The sequence below is a fragment of the Lepidochelys olivacea genome, assembly GCF_965140295.1.
Source record: "Lepidochelys olivacea isolate rLepOli2 genome assembly, chromosome: 14".
NCBI lineage: Eukaryota > Metazoa > Chordata > Testudines > Cheloniidae > Lepidochelys > Lepidochelys olivacea.
The window spans coordinates 40,144,716-40,162,482 of NC_140424.1; the positions used below are offsets into that span (position 1 = coordinate 40,144,716).

General features: G+C 48.9%; 1 protein-coding gene and 1 pseudogene across 5 annotated transcripts in view; both read right to left on the minus strand.

The window, feature by feature from the left end:
* The window catches only part of LOC311530891 (zinc finger protein RFP-like), a 181,845-nt pseudogene that overhangs the window by 137,138 nt on the left and 26,940 nt on the right, over positions 1-17,767 (minus strand). The gene's annotated exons all lie outside the window — the stretch shown is intronic.
* The window catches only part of LOC311530851 (butyrophilin subfamily 1 member A1-like), a 31,920-nt gene continuing 19,816 nt past the window's right edge, over positions 5,664-17,767 (minus strand). For 2 of the 4 annotated variants that reach the window (XM_084647802.1, XM_084647803.1), the window contains 6 exons: positions 11,965-11,984; positions 11,503-11,523; positions 9,823-9,843; positions 9,369-9,389; positions 8,618-8,650; positions 5,664-6,951 (listed from right to left, as the gene is read on the minus strand). In XM_084647802.1, the coding sequence (XP_084503928.1) occupies positions 6,437-6,951; positions 8,618-8,650; positions 9,369-9,389; positions 9,823-9,843; positions 11,503-11,523; positions 11,965-11,984 (631 nt within the window). In that variant the 3' untranslated portion in view covers positions 5,664-6,436. Of the gene's footprint in view, positions 6,952-8,617; positions 8,651-9,368; positions 9,390-9,822; positions 9,844-11,502; positions 11,524-11,964; positions 11,985-12,511; positions 12,617-14,009; positions 14,292-16,382; positions 16,731-17,767 lie in introns of all 4 variants that reach the window. The other 2 variants (XM_084647804.1, XM_084647805.1) reach the window with 2 other exon arrangements.

Sequence of the window (17,767 nt, forward strand, 5' to 3'; positions counted from 1 at the left end):
TCGATTTTAAGAGCCCTTTAAGTCGAAAAAAAGGGCTTCATCGTGTGGACGGGTGCAGGTTTACATCGATTTAACGCTGCTAAATTCGACCTAAAGTCCTAGTGTAGACCAGGGCTTAGAAGAGAAAAATGGCTTCTGAATTTTCTGTATTTTGGGGAATTTATCTCACAAACAAAATTTATCAAGAGACAGCGGGCTCCAGAGAGTCACAGGAACAGCCCTGCAATCCACAAAGCTGAGTGAGGGGCCTAGATTCCCCATGCAATTCCCCTATGCTCAGCATCTCCAAATGGCTACCTTAGGCAGCTCCCTGCCTAATATGCTGGCTTTTGTGTAACCTATTCTAAGACACTTACATCGCCCCATAACTCAGGCTTTCTGGCTCACAGTGTCATTCCAGTGATTTTCTAGGCAGCTAGTTTAGATGCAGTGACATTCAGCATTGTAATACCTGAGTCCCTTCACATATCTCACTCTTTGTCTCCAAATAAGAAGGAGAGAGCAAAGTCCTCCAGCATGCAGCAGCCTCATGAGGCTGGGGGCCCTGCCTGCTTTCCTGGTCCCAGATGGCCCCCAGGACTCCTAAGGGAAGGATGAGCTAGTGAGGGACACTGCAGTTAGGTTGGTCATTTTGTGCTATGTGATCTGAACTCTCTTGGGCTTTATCTGGTTAAGTGAAAGAGCAATAGTGTGTTAGATTGTGCAAAGAGTCTGTCTCTGTGTGTGAAATGCTTCACAACTATTGCGTGCCTCCAGAGAGAGTTCAGCTGAAACCAGCATGCTCTCCCCTTGGCGTGGAGTTTGGGAGATGCGAGTTTAAGCACGCGACAGTCTGGAGGGTCAGCTCTACACCAGGGGATTAGGCAGTGGGTTTCACAGCTGAGATAGGGGTAGAGTCCCTAAAGAATGTGCCCAGGGACCCCAAGATTGGGGCAGTGGATGGGCTCTGTTCCGGTCCCAGAGGCTTGACTTCTCTGCAGATCCTAGGGCTCAGATGCTTGCATTCCCCTTACAACAGTCCACTGGCACCTAACCAGGTCTGGGATACACACACACACACACACCCACCAGTAAACAGAAACCTTCTCCTGGCCCAGCATCCAAACATCCTTAACTCTGACCATGTGGGTTCTGGTGAATATTTCTACATGTCTAAAATATTAAATTCAAAGATATGAATGGAGAGATCTCCCCCTCAGGGCTGTCACATCCCTTTGCCTTGGGCTGAGGGGGGCTCTTTCCTGGATGCTTCTCCCTGTTTCTGTATTTAGGGAGAGGCTCTACCTCCAAGGCTGCCACCTCCTCCTTCCTTTGCCTTGGGGTGGGAAGGTTTCTATTAATGGTTCTTCCTGGGCAGGGGAGAGGTTGTCTCCTGTTCCACATCTTCCACCCTTCTCTGTGGGCAGGATGGAGCAGCTGGTTGCTTTAACCAGATACCTGTGGCCAGGAGCTGCACAGGCTGGGGAGTGACACATCCCAGTAAACCCCAAACTCTCCTCCTAGGGGCAGGATATTCTCTATGGGGACAGATTTCCTGCTTCTATATTTATAAAGCATCCCCACTCTGAACTGACCTAGCACACAGAGAGCCATTTCACAACTGGAGCAGACCCCCACTAGACCCCACCCCCAGCTGGGGCACCTCAGACGCCCTAACACTGACCAACAATTAGCAGAGGACACTGGGTGCCACTCCCCTCCCCAGCCCAGTGTGGCCACCCCCTCTGTCCCCAGCCCAGCTGGGCCAGTCCCTCCAACTCCCCCGAACCCTGCTACAAAGCCTGTGTGTCCTCCCGCCCCCACAAAGCCTGTGTGTCCCCCCCAGGTGCACTGCAACTGCCAGGGGAGCAGGGCAAAGGCAGGTAAATCGATACTGCCCCACTGCAGCTACTGCTGTTCCCCCTCCCTCAAACCAAGAACCCCCCTGCAGTGAGCCAGATGCAGCCACGTGGGGGTGGGGAGTGCAGGATTGAGGCAGCCAGTACCCCCCACCCCCATACGAACAAGTCAAGGCCCCTGCACCGGAGCCCGGCGCCCGCAGCCACACGGCGCTGCAGGAGGAGCGAGGGGCGGGGCCAGCAGCACCCAGGGGATCCCAAAAGCGAAACCAAACATTGCGCAGGTGCAGTAACGAGCCTTTACAGCTTTTTTTAAAGCCGATTGGGGAACCGGGAGCCAATCGCGCTCTCGGGAGGGAAATTAAAACCCAACCCACCAAACAAGGCAGAAGCCCCGCCCCCAGGGGCCCGCCCCAGGTCACGCACCAGGCTCCTCCAAGGATGGAACCGGCCACATGAATTGCAGGAGAGGAGCCGAGTGAGGCCGGCCCGGCTCTGCCTGGGCCGCTCCTGCAGCCGGAACCAGGGGTTTCCTTTCCTGGGACTGACTCGGTTGCTGCTGGGCAGGGAGGAGCCCACGGGGAACATTCCAGCCTGCAGGCGTCGCTGTGACATGGGCCCCTCGGGCCCTGTGGCGGGTGGGCGTCCCCCGAGGGCGATGCCCTTGAAGGACCAGAGTCTGTGTGTCTAAGGAGGGATAGTCAGGCTTGGCAGAAATCACTGAGATATATGTATAGAATATTAATGGATAGCATTACAGCTAGTTTTAAGCATTTTTTTCCTTATTTGAGTTAAATTTTGACAATTGCACAAAAATTTCGGTTTTAGCGTTTCTTTCCAATTGTTCTCCATTTCAGTTTTCACAGTTGCGGGAAATTATGGGGGGATACGTCAATAGCGAGTCAGAGCACAGTGATCTAATGCCCCTAGACACCGAGATTCAAAAAGTTGAAGCTTTACAACCATGAAAACACAGATGGTCACATCTTTGCAGAGTCACTCGCCTTCAATCAAACTCGAATAAGTTCTCAAGCAGCCTTGTTCTTACTTTGCATATCTGTAATTATCATTTATTATCAATTGAAATATTTTTTCATTGGTCTGTGTGTAGACAGCAAAAGCAAGGTTTGCCAACATTTATGAATAAAAGCTCATCCTTCCAAGCCTTGTGATAATAAACTCAGAGGCTAAAAGCTTGGTTAAGCTGCAATCAGTGTTTTCAAGACCCAATTCTCATTTACACTAATGCTGCTTTGGCTCAGTGGAAAGGGGCTAAAGCATCACCAACTTTCATGATTTTATCACGAGTCTTGCAATATTTCGTGTGTCTGATGAAGCCCCAGCTCCTGGAAGCGTGTGAGGAGGTGAGACTCTCGGCTTTTGTTTTCTAAACAAAGGAAGCATCTAGCTTTCTTTGTTGCAGAGAAACACTTAAAAATTTCACCCCAGTGCAGTATAAACCTCTGAGACACCAAAAGGCAAATAAAATAATACAAATATTTACTATTTATTATTATTATTATTAAATCTCATAATTTGGGGGGGGGCTGGGCTGCTTAAGATTTTTAAAGTACTGTGCCAGTGAGAATTCACACCATAAATCTCTATCAGTTACCCAAGGGAAGCACCCTAAATGAGTGCCATCATTTATCTAAAACAGCACAGTGAGCTGACAGGGAAATGGACAGAGAGGAGAAGCTATGGGAATGCACATGGAGCCGGGCTGTAGGCCCCAAGCAGGACATGAGCGCAGTCCCCCCAGGCAATTCCGGGCCCCAGGGCAGAACAGTCAATGGGCCCGTGCTGGTACCCACATGCACAAGCTGCACCCACATGGACTCTGTCTGCTGGATATTTGGGTGGTGCTGCACCTTTGCTGGCTGGTTCCCAGCGAGATGCCGGCTGCCCTGCGGGGGGCGCTCTTCCGGCATGGCCAGGGATTCCACATGCCCACCTGGCTGCCTTCGCCACCATCGATACCACCCCACACACCATAGGTGCTGGCTTTTGGTTGTGCTGGTGAGTGCCGCATCCCGGCTCCACTCCCTTCCCCAAGGCCAAGCCCCCACTTTGCCCCACTCCACCTCTTCCTGCCTCCGCTCTGCCCCCTCCCCCTAGATCCCCTTCCCCGAGTGACTCCTGCACACTGCTCACTCCTTTCTGCCCTCTCTTGCCTTAAGCGTGAGAAGTGTGTGTGTTTGGCTCAGCCTCCCCGCAAAACTGACAATTTTCAGCATATTTATACACAAACTTCCTTCATATTCTAGTTATTGAATGTGTTTCTATCATTGGTATCCTAACAATGTCATCATTATTAAAATAGTAATGAATGACATCATTACGTTATCATGAATTACAGCGTATTAAAATCATTACACTCAGCTACAAGCTGTCTTCAGTAATACCACTGTTGGCTGTGGGAAGAAGGTGGATGGGAGGCACAAGCAGTGGGGAGCCTTTCCCCTCTCCCTTCTTCTTTTCTCCTCTCCCTTCCTATCGGTCTCCCTGCCCCTTTCCCTCCCTCTTATTTCTTCTCTAAGTCCTTGCTCCCTCCCTTTCCTGGTGTTTCCCACTCTTTTCTTCCCACCCATGTCCTTTTACCCATCTCTCTCTGCTCCCCACCTCCTGGTGGCTCTGTCTAGTGCCCGCAGAGGAGGTTCCCCCTCCTCAGGTAGGAAGGGTGGCCTAGTGGTTAAGACACAGGCTTGGGGCTCAGGTGTCCTGGGTTTGGTTCTCTGCTCTGCCACTGACTCCCTGCTTAGTCTTGGGAAAGTCACTTCACCTCTGGGTGCCCTAGATCCCACCTGCCAAATGATGCTACTGCTGACCCTGCCTCCTAGGCTGAATCCCTTCATGGCTGTGTGGTGATGGGGGAAATGGAGATACCAAGGTGAGTAGATTTGGGCTGAATTTCTCCACAGCCTGAGAGTGAGAGCCAGCTCCATGCAGGGGGCACGGGAGAGGGAGGGGCTCAGGCCAGCTCCGCATACAGGGGGGTCAGGGCTTCAGCCCTGCACCTTCTTCTGCGGTCATGGGCTTCTTCTTTCCCCCCACCCCGCCCAGCGTGGCTCCTGACGCGGGGCGTTTCCTTCCCCTAATGTGCCACTGCACCCTTCCAGCGCGTGCGCTGAGGAGCCCTGCAGCCTGCTGGGGCGATTTCAAAGGGCCCGGGGCAGCCAGCTGCCACCAGCACTACCAGGCACTGGCAGCAGCCGCGACTGGAGGCCCTGGATGTCAGGGGGTGGGTTCCTGTTTGTGGGTTGCTAAGCAGAGACAGACACCCCTCTGCACCCCAGATTTAGGCACCTATTCATGAGAGGGGTGTGGCTCAGGACACCCCTTCCCCCCTCGTCGGCATCTCCCATTGGTTACCTTACATGGCTCCCCGCCTACTGAGCTGGCTTTTGTGAATCCCACTGTAAGGTGCCTGTGTTGCCCATGCATTGTCTCGGGAGTTCAGGCCCCTGACTCAGCTCTGAGGGTCACAGTGCTGCTGTTCCTGTGATTGTCTCACTGCATAAAATTACTCACTGTGATGCTCAGCATTGCAACACTCGAGTCCCTTCATGGATTGCCCTCTGTGCAACCAGTCACCTCTCCGCAGAGCACAGCTGAGCAATTCCTGATTGACACGGGTATGCACAGGACAGAAACCCAGCACAGGCTGGAGAGTGACACATCACACAGTAAAATCCGAACTCTCTTCCAGGAGGTGCGACATTCCCTGTCGGGGTTGCGGGGACACAACCAAGTTGGGAAGCAAATCCCATGACGCTGCCCCCAGCAACTGCAGCTGGGACATTAAAGTGGAACAAACAAGAAGAATTGTTTGTAATGGTTTATTTACAGTAAGTAGCTGCAAAATAGCAAAGTAAAAGGAGCAGAGAAGGAGCTTTAATGACCGCAGGAGCTTGGCCAGGAGATCCCCAGCTACTGAGAACAGTTTTCTTAATGGCACTAAAATAGCACCAATGGCCAGGAATTAATATAGGGAATTAATGAGTGACAGTCTCACTTTCAGTAACACGTCATAAATCTCCCCGTCCGGCTCACATTCCCTTTCTTTTCATTCTCTCCTTTTCTATTCATTATTGTTCTAGCCCTCACTTTCCAAACCCTGGTTATTTTCCTGTGTCTCTCCTCCTGGTCACAGATCATCCCCCTTGGCTGCTCTCTTCTTTCCCTGATTTTATCCCTTCCCGAACTGCTGATCCCAGGCTGGGAGACCCCAATGAGATCTAAGGACACAGATCTGTACAAACCGCTCCCTGCTGCTGCTGCTTCTCCCCAGCCCCCAACCCCTGATTGATTCATGCTGGGTCCCCACCTCTGCCTGCCCCCAGCCCGGCTGTTAGTTCTGCCCCCTGCCCAGCCCCCGCCTCTGCCCCTCAGGGCCCCTCTGCCCCTCCTGCAGCCCCAGGGGTTCCTCCCCCTCCCCCTCCCATGCCTGGGGCTGCAGGGAGGGAGGGGGAGGAGCTTCCAGGGGTCATAGAGAAAAGGCGCCACGGGCTGGGTAGATGGGAGTCCTCCAAGGTCATAGAGACCGGGGTCTGTGAGCCTAGAGAGGCTGATTTCCGGTTCCCCCTCTGCTGTGGGTCTCAGGGACGCAGGCGGAGCCAGGATCCCTCCCACACCCCGAGCCAGGGGCGGATTCTCTCCCCAGGGACGGAGCCCGGCGGGAAAGTGAAGATCGGGGCCTCGTCACCAGCATCGATAAATGTCACCTGCCCCCGGTCACAGTCCAGACAAACCCGGATCCTGCTGGGGGCCCGGCTCAGGGGCAGGGGGGTGCGAGGGGAGGTGAGAGCCCGGAACCGACCCCCCCACCACTGTACAGCCCAGATCCCCCCCTCAGGGCTACGGCTGATCCATCCCTTCCTCCCCACAGACTCTCTGGCCACCCCCACAGCCCAGCCTCGCCCACCCCCCACCTCCACCTCCCAGCAATGTCTCCCCGCGGTGAATCCCTCACAGCCCAGCACACATTCCCAATAGTCAAATCTCTCAGGCTTGTCGGGCAGATCCTGCTGTGTGTCTCCCCAGCTCACACTTTTCCCACCCTCAGACAGGACGAGGTCGCGATGAGCCGTGTCTGGATCCAGAGTCACATTCGCTGGGGAGAGAGAATCAGAGCGTGAGGGGCAGAGCTCGGCCCTGGGGGAGGGTTTGATGGCGTCAGTGACAGAATCTGCCCCAGTTGGGGAGTGACTCAGGGAATCTCCTTCCTCCAGGATTTACCCATCGTCACCTCAGAGATCTCAGCACCGGGCTGGGGAAGTCACTGCCCTCGCAGAGACGGGTCAGTGACGGTGAAAGAAGCATCTGGGCCAGGCCTGGGACTCAGAATCTTTCCCCTCCTGCCCCCACCTCTGCCCGGGGAGGGAACAAGAGACTCTGGCAGCCCCAGCAGATGGTACAACTCAGTGAATATTTACAGAGCTTCCCCCCACCCCACCTTCACTCTCACTGTGTCCCAGCTGCCCCTGTGCTGGACTTTGCTATGGGGCCTCCCCACTGCACCCTGCCTGCTCTGAAATGTCACAGCTCGGACAGCAACAGGCCACACGGTACCACGATTGAACCTGCCCAGAATGTCACTGCTCAGCAGCAGTCGCAGCACCCAAGTACATTAGCCTGGGGCAGGGAGTAAGGGGGCTAAACAAGGGAAGGGGGTTCATGGTGGAAGCTATGAATGTCGGCGGGGCCAGGACAGATTAAGGTTTTGTGAGGCCCTGGGCCACAGCAAGTGAAGGCCCCTTCCCACCCCTTCTCCCTGCAGAACCGCCACTCCCCACACTCCTGCTGGGGAAATGGGGCCGGGGTGCAGGGGCGTGCCCTGCTCTGCCCACCTGGTGCTCCAGCTGCAGAGCAGGGCAAGACCCCGCACCCCGACGCCATTCTCTGGCTGGAGTTCTGGGCGGATGGAGTGGGGCAAGCCCCCCGAGCCCTGACCCCACTCTCTGGCAGGAGCACTGGGCAGGCAGAGCGGGTTGGGGCACAGAGGCGCCCATTTTTCTGGGGCTCCTGGGCACAGGCCCCATTGGCCCAGTGGCAAATCCGCCACTAGGGAGGAGGTACAGAATAGGTGGCTGATGGAAAGAGGGGGCGGGTCATGCCAGTAATGGGGAGGCTGACTTGACGTCCTGTTTACCAGAGACGGGACCATGCTGGGGTCATGGTGGATGGAGAGAGGAGAAAAGACACAAGCTCCCAGCAGTGATCACAGGAGCTTCCCAGACCTGTATAATGGAGCCAGGGGAGCCCCTGTCTGTGATCAAGGCTCAGTTCCTCTGCTTGAGACAGGAGCAAGGGTCTCACACAGACACAGTCCCTGCTCACCCGGTCAGTGTGGGGTCACTGCAGAGCTCCTGGCTTTCTTCATGGGGGAAAAGATGAAGGAAGAAACAAAGGGACACTGGAGATCGGACATCAGCACGGGGAGACAGAACAAACTCCCCCTGGAGAAGTGGCTGTGGAGGTGCATGTCCCACTGGTTCCGTACAAGGGGTGGCAGCGGCTGTCACAGATCTCTGCAGGGTGCAGTGCACATGCGAGCGGTGGAGGGGCAGGAAGCGTAGATGCGATATGCTATGGATTCAGTATGGTGTGGTAGGACATAGGCACAAACCTCACCTCAGCTTGTGATGCGCCGTGAAATGAAGGGTTCTAGGGAGATCTGCCCTGAACAATCACATCCACTCCCATATACAAAGAAAATGAGGCACATTGCCTCATGGGAACGGGTATTTGGACATTGATAAAATATGATCTTTAATTACCTTCTTCTATAGGTGCCACGGATCTTCTCCACCCTAAAACCAGCAACATAATTAGAGAGGAGAGCAGATCTGAACACGTATTGCATGATTCAATATTGTACAAACTAATACACTGAGGGAAAAAAAGTTATTCGTTCATCAGAACCTCCACTGGACTGCATGAGTGTCTCTCTCCCAGGGTGGATCTTCACTGCAGGGTTAGTCCAGAATCTTACCTGGCCGTTGCCCCAACCTGTTTAATGTGCAAGCACAAAAGCTCTGATTCAAGTTTGGTGGTGCTTTCCACCCAGGTTAGCTGGCAAGACTTTGGGTAGAAGCTAGAGCCCAGGTATCACTTTACTTCAGGTTGGTTACATGCCTACTCTGCAGTGTGGAGGAAAGATAATCATCTCAGGTGCTGATAGTCCACCTGGGCCTTCACACAATTCCTCCTGGGCCATAGTTTCTTGGCCAATACCTACCTTACTACTGTATTGCTTATCAATTTTTCAAATTAGGTTTTGGTGTGAAATTCATCCAGTTTAGTCTTTCCCCACGTTTTATAAAGTTACATGAACAAACAAACCTCAAAAGAATGATGAGGATGATGCTGATAAAAAAGCAAACAAATAACTAAAAAGGTTTCCTATTGCAAAAATTTTAAAATTTAAATTTAAAAGCAAACAACCCCACCACAATTAAACAAACAGCCACATGAGTCTCCAAAATGGTACAAAAAGTTTCATTTTAGAGGAAAGATAATGATACTTACTTATCTCGTTATCTCGTTTCTCTGAAAAGGAAAGAGAAATAAATCGAATTTTTTTAGGCATTTCCCTTTTCTTATGTTTTATTTGTCTTTATCATCGATACGACAGTAAAAACTGAGAGAAATCAACATCTTCTTCAGGACATCAGACAAGAGGATCCAATGGTCCCTTCTGGTCTCACACACATGTGACTCTATTACATCTCAGTTTTTCAAATTAGCTTTTGGTATGAAATCTCTCCACTTTAGTGGTTCCCCACATTTTATACAATCACACTAACCCTTCCACAAAATAATAATAATAAAAAGCAAGTAAACAAAAAAAGGTTTCATATTACAACACAATTGTAGAAGTTAAATTTTACAGTGAACTCCACAACATTTTAACAAACTGCCCCATGAAGATCCAATTACAAAAAAAAAAAGTCCTTTTCAGAGTGTGGATAATGACACTTACCAATTTCTCTATCTCGTTTGCCTAAAAATTAAACAGACAGACACATAATGTTTGTTAGGAGTTTTCCTTTTTTTATGGTTTATTTCTCTTTATCATCACTGTGACAGGTAAGACGGATTATTTCTATTCAATCTCTTCTTCAGGAAATCAGACAAGACCAGTGGTGCCCAAACTTTTCCGATCACTCCCCCCTTGCAGTAATGGAATCTGTCGGCGCCCCCCCTTCTGTTACTGCACAGTTGACTCAGCAGAGGTGCTTGGGCTGAAGGGGGAGCTGGGGGCAGAACTGGGGATGGGGGAGGAGCAGAGGTGGCCTGGGGGAGGGGAGGGAATTTGGTAGGAACTGACCTGGGGGCGGAGCAGGGGGAGGACTGGAACTGTGGCAGGGGGCGGAGCTTAGTGGGGGGCAGGGGGCGGAGCGCAGCTGCAGATGGGATTGGATCTGGGCTGGGGGCAGAGCGGGGCTGGGTGGGGCTCCCTCCCCTCTCCCCATGGGGGCTGGCAGGGACCCTGCCTTGCACCTGTTCAGGGCTGGTTTAAGAGAGGGGATTTAGGGGCTGCAGGCAAAGGGGGGCTGCCGCGAAAAGATCTCCAGACCGCCAAAAGTGTAGATCTTTTTGCAGGGCCGCCTTAGCCCAGGGCTGTGGGCTGCAGCCACTGAAGCCCCTGCATTCCAGCCCAGCCCGGCGCTGGCGAGGAGGCGGCTCTACACACTGGCATGTCATTCCCCCCTCCCCTCGGCTGGAGCTGCGCGTGCCGGGAAGCTCAGTCCCACAGGCTTCCTTGACTTGCAGACACCGCCCCCGCAGCTCCCATTGGCCAGGAATCACAGCCAATGGGAGCTGTGTGGGGTGGTGCCTGCAGGCGAGCACAGGACAGAGCATGGAGCCACCTGCCCCTCCTCCCCAGGGCTTGCACCACCTAAGGGGAGCTGTCCCAGGTAAGGGACCTCCTGCCCCAGCCCTGAGCCCCCTCCTGCACCCTAACTCCCTCCCAGACCCCACACTCCCAACCTCCTGCCCTGAGCCCTCTCCTATACTCCAATCCCCTTGGCGCCAGCCTGGAGCCCCCTCCTGCATCTGAAAGCCCTCATCCCCAGCCACACCCTAGAGTCCACAACCCCAGCCAGAGCCTTCACCCCCTTCCACACCCACACCCTGCCCCAATCTACAGCCCCCTCCTGCACTCTGAATCCCTCATTTTTAGCCGTACCCCGGAGCCTAGGGGGCCCCACAAACTCTAATAGTCCCAGGCCCCCAGAAGAGTTAATCCGGCCCTGCGCCCGCTTGAACATTCCTCCACGTGCCCCTAGGGGCCTTCCCCACAGTCTGCAGACCTCTGAACAAGAGGATCCAGTCATCCCTTGTGGTCTTAAACACTATGACTCTATAACTGTATTGCTTATCAATTTTTCAAATTAGCTTTTGGTGTGAAATTCATCCTCTCTAGTCTTTCCCCATGTTTTATAAAGCTATATTGAAGTTGACGCCCCCACACACACACACCTTCCCAAAAGCCTGATAATAATAACCAAGTTAGCAAACTAAAAAGCCTTCGTACTGTAGCAATGTTAAGTTAAATTTAAAATCAAACACCTCCACCACTGCTACACAAACTCCCACATTAGAATCCAAACTGGTACTAAAAGTTTCTTGTCATAGGAAGGATAATGATACTTACTTATTTCTTTATCTCGTTTGTCTAAAAATGAGAGCGAAATAAATAGATATTTTTGTTAGGTGTTTCCCTTTCCTTATGTTTTATTTCTCTTTATCATCAGTATGACAATGAAGGCTGAGGGAAATCAACCTCCTTTTCAGGACATCAGAGAAGAGGATCCAGGGCTTTCTTCTGCTCTTAAACTCGGTGACTCCATTGCTTATCAGTTTTTCAAATTAGATTTTGGTGTGAAATCTACCCAAATTAGAGCTTCTCCACATTTTATACAATTACATTAAACCCCACAAGAAAGTATAATAATAAAAAGCAAGTAAACGAACAAGGGTTTTGAATTGTAACAAAATTGTAAAAGTTAAATTTAAGATCAAACAACTCCAAACCATTTAAACCAACTCCCACATGAAGATCCAATTACCAAAAAAAAAAAAAAATCCTTTTCAGAGGACGGATAATGACACTTACCAATTTCTATATCTCGTTTGCCCAAAAATTAAACAGAAATACCCATATTGTTGGTTAGGAGTTTCCCTTTTCTTATCTTTTATTTCTCATTATCATCAATACGACAGTTAAGACTGAGAGATTATTTCTCTTCAAACTCCTCTTACGGAGATCAGACTAGACCAGTGGTGCCCAAACTTTTCCTGTCACGAGCCCCACTTACCAGTAGCAGCGTCTGTCTCAGCCCCTCCTCCCCCCTCCATTACATCACAGTTGGCTGAGTCCAGGAGCTTGGGCTGAAAGCAGAGCTGGGGATAAGGGAAGAGCTGGAAATAGAGGGCTGGGAGTGGCGAGGGATTGTGGGCAGAGTTGGGCTGGAGGCAGGGCAGGCGGGGAGGGGAGCTGCAATTGGGTGGGAGCTGGGCTGAGGGAAAAGTGGAGCATTCTTCTTCTTTTTTTAGGACCAGATCAGCAGATCACACGTTCTTTTTATGTTAAATTTCTAAATTGCCCTTATTTATTTATTAGAATAAAACCTTTACTGTATATTTCTCCCTCTGATATTTACCTTTCATTTTAAAGAGAGAAACAGTGAGGCCAATGAAACCAAACAAAACCACCAGGGTCACACTCAGCGCCACCATCCAGGGATTTACCCTCGGGAAAAAGGGATCTGAAAAAGAAAACACCCAGGGCTTGCCTTAGTTCGGAAGTGGTGACTAAAAGCAGATTTTTTTTTTCAAACAAATACATAAATAGTGCCCAGCAGGATTTGTGTGAGCTAAGAGTGAAAGAATGGCCATGCCCACATGACACAAAAGACCAGAAACTGATTTTAAATATGGCTCCAATCAACACAGCTTTACCACTGATTTATCCTTGAAAACACAGCCCTGATTTGATTCATTGCTACTCAGAGTGCCATAGAGATCAGGGGCAAATTCTCTGCTCATAAAACCCCATTGATTCCAATAGGCTTATACCAGAAAAGGATTTGGCCCTTTACAGTAAGCAATATTCAGAAACTGCCAGATTAATTAGCATATTTTTGAAAAATCCACTGTTACCTCCTAATATTGGGAAAAACCATAATCACAATTTGTCCAAGCACTTGTGCATCAAATTAACTAATTTCCATTTGCTCTTCTTGTGTTCACAGTGATTCGGTCATCTAAACAGGATGGAATTTTCAAATGTGCCTGGTGTCTTTTCCACACATGGTTTGTGCTCTGATTTAGTGAACCTGGGCCAACCCTCTTATGGAGTCATTCTTAAATTGGTTCAAGAGTTGACAACATATCAGGGTTGCACCAATTTAAATAAATTGATGCACAAAACCTTAAATCATAAATCAGCTTCATAGCGCTCTATCTCCATTTAGTTAAAGTCGATAAAAAATTGACTGAAACTAAATCTATTAAGGGCACTCTGAAATTTATACAAGGTGTTTTCACACAAGCGGATAGCATCACTTAACTAGTTAATCAGTGCATCTTTTGTGTGTAGACAAGGGGTAAAATGAGTCCTCTAGTGGATCCAGACCACAGTAATTAAGGAGCACAAGTCCCATTGAAGATCAGAAAAACAATATCACATGACTTAGGTGACATTTCACACAAGTAATGAAGTTGGGAAGTGAACAGATCACTAGAGCCCTGCGTGGATACAAAATTGGTATCCGCATCCAATCTGCAAACCCCCCAAAATGATGAGGGTATCTGCATATATATATCTGTGGGTTTACAGGGCTCTACAGATCACAATCAAGCCAGAGTACAAAATTTATCACATTCCAAAAAATTAAGGTGAATTTAAGGTTACAGGAACCTACTGAATCAGTGGATTGAGTGAAAATTTCCTCTAAAAATGTGTATAGTCTAAATACTCACAATTAAGGGGATCAAGTTCCCTAAACTGTGACCCTGTAAAGACACCAGCCTCCCATATTCTGTATTTGTACATGGATTATGAAATATCCACCACAGATATTTCCGTTCTTTTCTTCCTATATTTTGTTTGGTTTCTAGTGGTGGTGAGTTCAGTGTGGGATTTGGATGGTAACTGACCTGCTATATAAACTGCCGATTCCTTTTCTTGATTGAGAACGGTGTTCCTGATGCAACAGGACAAGTTTTGGTTTGAATGTTCTGTTACAATGAGAGCAGTTTCTGTTTCAAACAGGTTGTTATCTCCTGTGGATGTTTTTTCAGAGAGTGATGGTAAACGTCGCCCACTGAAATCTTTCCACAGCACTTCAGGCTCTGGGAACCAACCAGCTGATCTACAAACCACCCGAATCCCTCCATCTTGGTGATCCTCAACAGAGATGAGAGGAGCAGAGCCCAGACCTAAGGGGAAAATATATAAGGGTGTTAATGCCATACATTAATTTATAAAGCAGAAGGGATGAGGGACAGTTTGGGGATCCCTCACTCACATGAGAATGCACTAATTCATGCGGGTAGTCAGTAGAAGGGATAAATGAATACTGGAATGTCTGATATCCCAGTGCTCATGGACACATAAAAATGTGAACAAATATATAAAATAATTTCACTGAGTCAGAGGGAGATATTGTTGGCTCAAGACAGGAGCAACTGAGTGCTGAGCACCTTTGGAGATATGACCACGTAGATACCTGAATAGGATCTGAACATTTGAAACTCTGATAAATATATCTATCTAATGCACTAATTATTTTTTTAAAATCAAATTGGCTTCATGGTTACGTTGTTAAAGCAGCAAGGGAGAAATAATTAGTCTTGACTAAGAGTGGTAAATACATAATTTCCCCTTCCCACTAGGACACTCTGCAATCCATATACATCATATGATTATGGTATGATTATGATATAATTATGTAGCATCTTGTGCAAGATGTGTCAAATAAGGTGTCAATGGAAAAGTTATGATTTGCTGAATAAGATAATCCTATTCGAATGCATGTATCACTTTTGTATCTGGAGTTATGAATATTGACTATCCATCTGTATTTTAAATGTTATTGTTCTGGGTAACACCCACAACTAGCCTTTCAGGTACAACAGTGAAGAAATTAGACAGGGTGAATGCCCATCAGCGAAAACAATGAGCCATGGAAAAGTCTTGTCCTCACCGGGAGACACTTCAGACAGCCTATGAATAATGCTGCCATGACTCATCAAGAATGCAGGCGCATATGACTAGATAACATGATACTGAATTCCTTTTTGGTACCTATACTGTTCCACAAACTGGGCTGGGAACCTGGCTTGGAACAAAGGGGTTCCCGCCATATGAAAGAAACTGTAAAAGGTTGAAGTGACATCACCAATGGGCCTCACTTTCCCCATAACTAAACTCCTGGATATACCTCTGGAAGAGCACGGACTTTGAACTGGGGAAGTGCTGGTCCCAGGTGGGAAAGATGGAAACCCTGCCTATGTATGAAACATCTACAAACTGCTTGTAATATTTAACAGGGTGAGACACTGTTTGATTCAAACCCTGTGTGGTATATTAGGCTTAGACTGAGTTTTTGACTAAGCCTAATATCTGTTTGATCCGTTTGCTTTGATTTATAATCTATCTTTCTGTAGTTAATAAATCTCTTTTTTTTTTTTTTTTTAAATTTAACGTAAAACAGTGTGGTTTGAGTGAAGTGTTCGGGCAAAATCTCAGCTCAGTTAACAAAGATTTTGTGCATATTCCTCTCCACACTGAGGGAGGGGAAAACTGGGCAATTGTAATAATCTTTACTGGTCAGGCTTTTGACCAGGGTGGGTCCTAGGTTGGGGTGCTGGGGTGTGTTTTGGCTGAAGCCTCGCTATTGTTGGTTCATGAGTGCCTGGCCAGATGCATTCATGAACACAGCTGGGTGTGGTCCCGCCTCTGGATGTTGGTGTGAGTGCAAGTGTGGAGGGCTTTACAGCTTGCCATAATGTCACAGTGCAAGAGGGAACCCAGATTGGTGAGACAGAGGTCTCAGCTGTACCCCAGTTCCCGGTGGTACTGGGGGGGAACCCATCACCCCCACCCCCACCATCACCATTATACAGTGTCAGCAAATAAGAACACTGCATTTGATTTTAACTACACCCCGAAGCAACAACCAACCCATCAGAAGGCCACAAATGTCTGTCAGTCCCACCTTAGCCACACATCCTAGAAATGACTGCAGAGCAACTGGAAGGCCATAGTTGTCAAGAAGTCCTTTCCCTCTTAACTGAAGACTCCTTTTGGGAGTCAATCAAGATTGGGCAAGAAAGTGCCTTGGCCATCCTGAAAATGTGTTTAATAACATGTTGGGAAAGTTTTCAGCATATTTTCCCAAGTATGAAAGTGGCTGTTTGCTGAAATTTAGATATGCTGTGTTATTGTAAAATATTTCACAAGCAGGGAGTCACAGTTGTTGTAATAGGAAAGACCACACAAAGCTAAAACGGACACAAGGCACTGACCTGCTATCCGCAGTTCCAATACGGCTTCTTCATAAAAAGTATCATCTTGAACAAAACAGAGGTATTGTCCTTCATCAGAGTGTCTGATATTGAGAAGCCTCAAGTGAACATTTCCATCTGTGAGTCCGGCTTTCAAAAGCTCTGTCCTTCCCTGATACTCTGGCATCTGCCCTTCATACTGATCCTTCCCATCACGGTACAGGTGCACAATGGTTAAAACCTCAGAGCGGAACCATCTCACCTCCATGTTTGCAGCGCTCATCCGGGGGGACAGGTGACAGGGTAACACAGTTTCCTGACCCAGGATGGCAGTGACAGGGTCACGAGGTCCAATCACTGTGAACTTTGCTGGAAATCCACCAGGACAACAAAAACAACAAAAAGCAGGTCAGAGGAAAATGTCAATTTGATATGAAGGACACAGTCAAGAGGTTCCATTTCAGATAAACTTTCCAAAAACTTCAGCCAGCGACAGACACCTGGCATGGAACATTTCAGCCTGAATGCCTAAGAGAAAGCAGCGCTCATGGGCAGTTGGACTGGGGCTCTGTTATAAGAATACTCAGCCTGTGTGTATGGCACAGCACACAGCACTGAGATGGGGCATGGAGCTGATAACAGGCAAGCTTGGTGCATGACCCAGACACAGATCATGGGACAGAGAGTGGGGAGCTGAGAATTGGTAGGTTCAGTGCATGACAGAGGCACACAGTGCTGACATGGGGTGAGAAGCTGAAGACAAGTGTATTCAGTCCATGTCACAGTCACACATCAGAGAAACTGAGGCAGAGAGCTGAGTATGGACATGCTCAGTGTATAGTTGAAATAAACTTACTATTCAACATCCCGTTTTTCTGAGTGCTCTCAAATTGACACGCTTACTGACATTGCCATGAAATTTGCTGGGCCTCAGCAGGAATAAGAGTAGGGTTGGTGAGCCATATTTGGTGTTCTTTCACCAAGGTGTTCCTGAGGCATGGCCCTATTGCTAGAGCCAATTTGGGGGCTATTATGGTTCAATACTTCACATGCTCAAGAGACCAAATAACCAGACTTTGTGAACATTATTGCCTAAAGACAAAACGGTGCACTTCGGAAACCAGACATCCATACCCTCCTCCTGGGAAGCAATTCTTATCTCACAGCATGTCCCCACAAACCCACTTATACCGTGGCTGTTTACAAGTGAAAAAGCACTTTATACGTCACCTGGGACCCAACCCATCAGTTCCTTAACTTGTTGTTCGGTACCTTCCTTAACCCCTTTTTTTTGGATACCACATTCCAAACCAGGTGGGTGTAGAGGTACATCCCAACCACTGCTAGGATACACCTTTCATGGCCTTGATAGGCTTCCTATTTTCTATTGTGAACACTAACTTCAG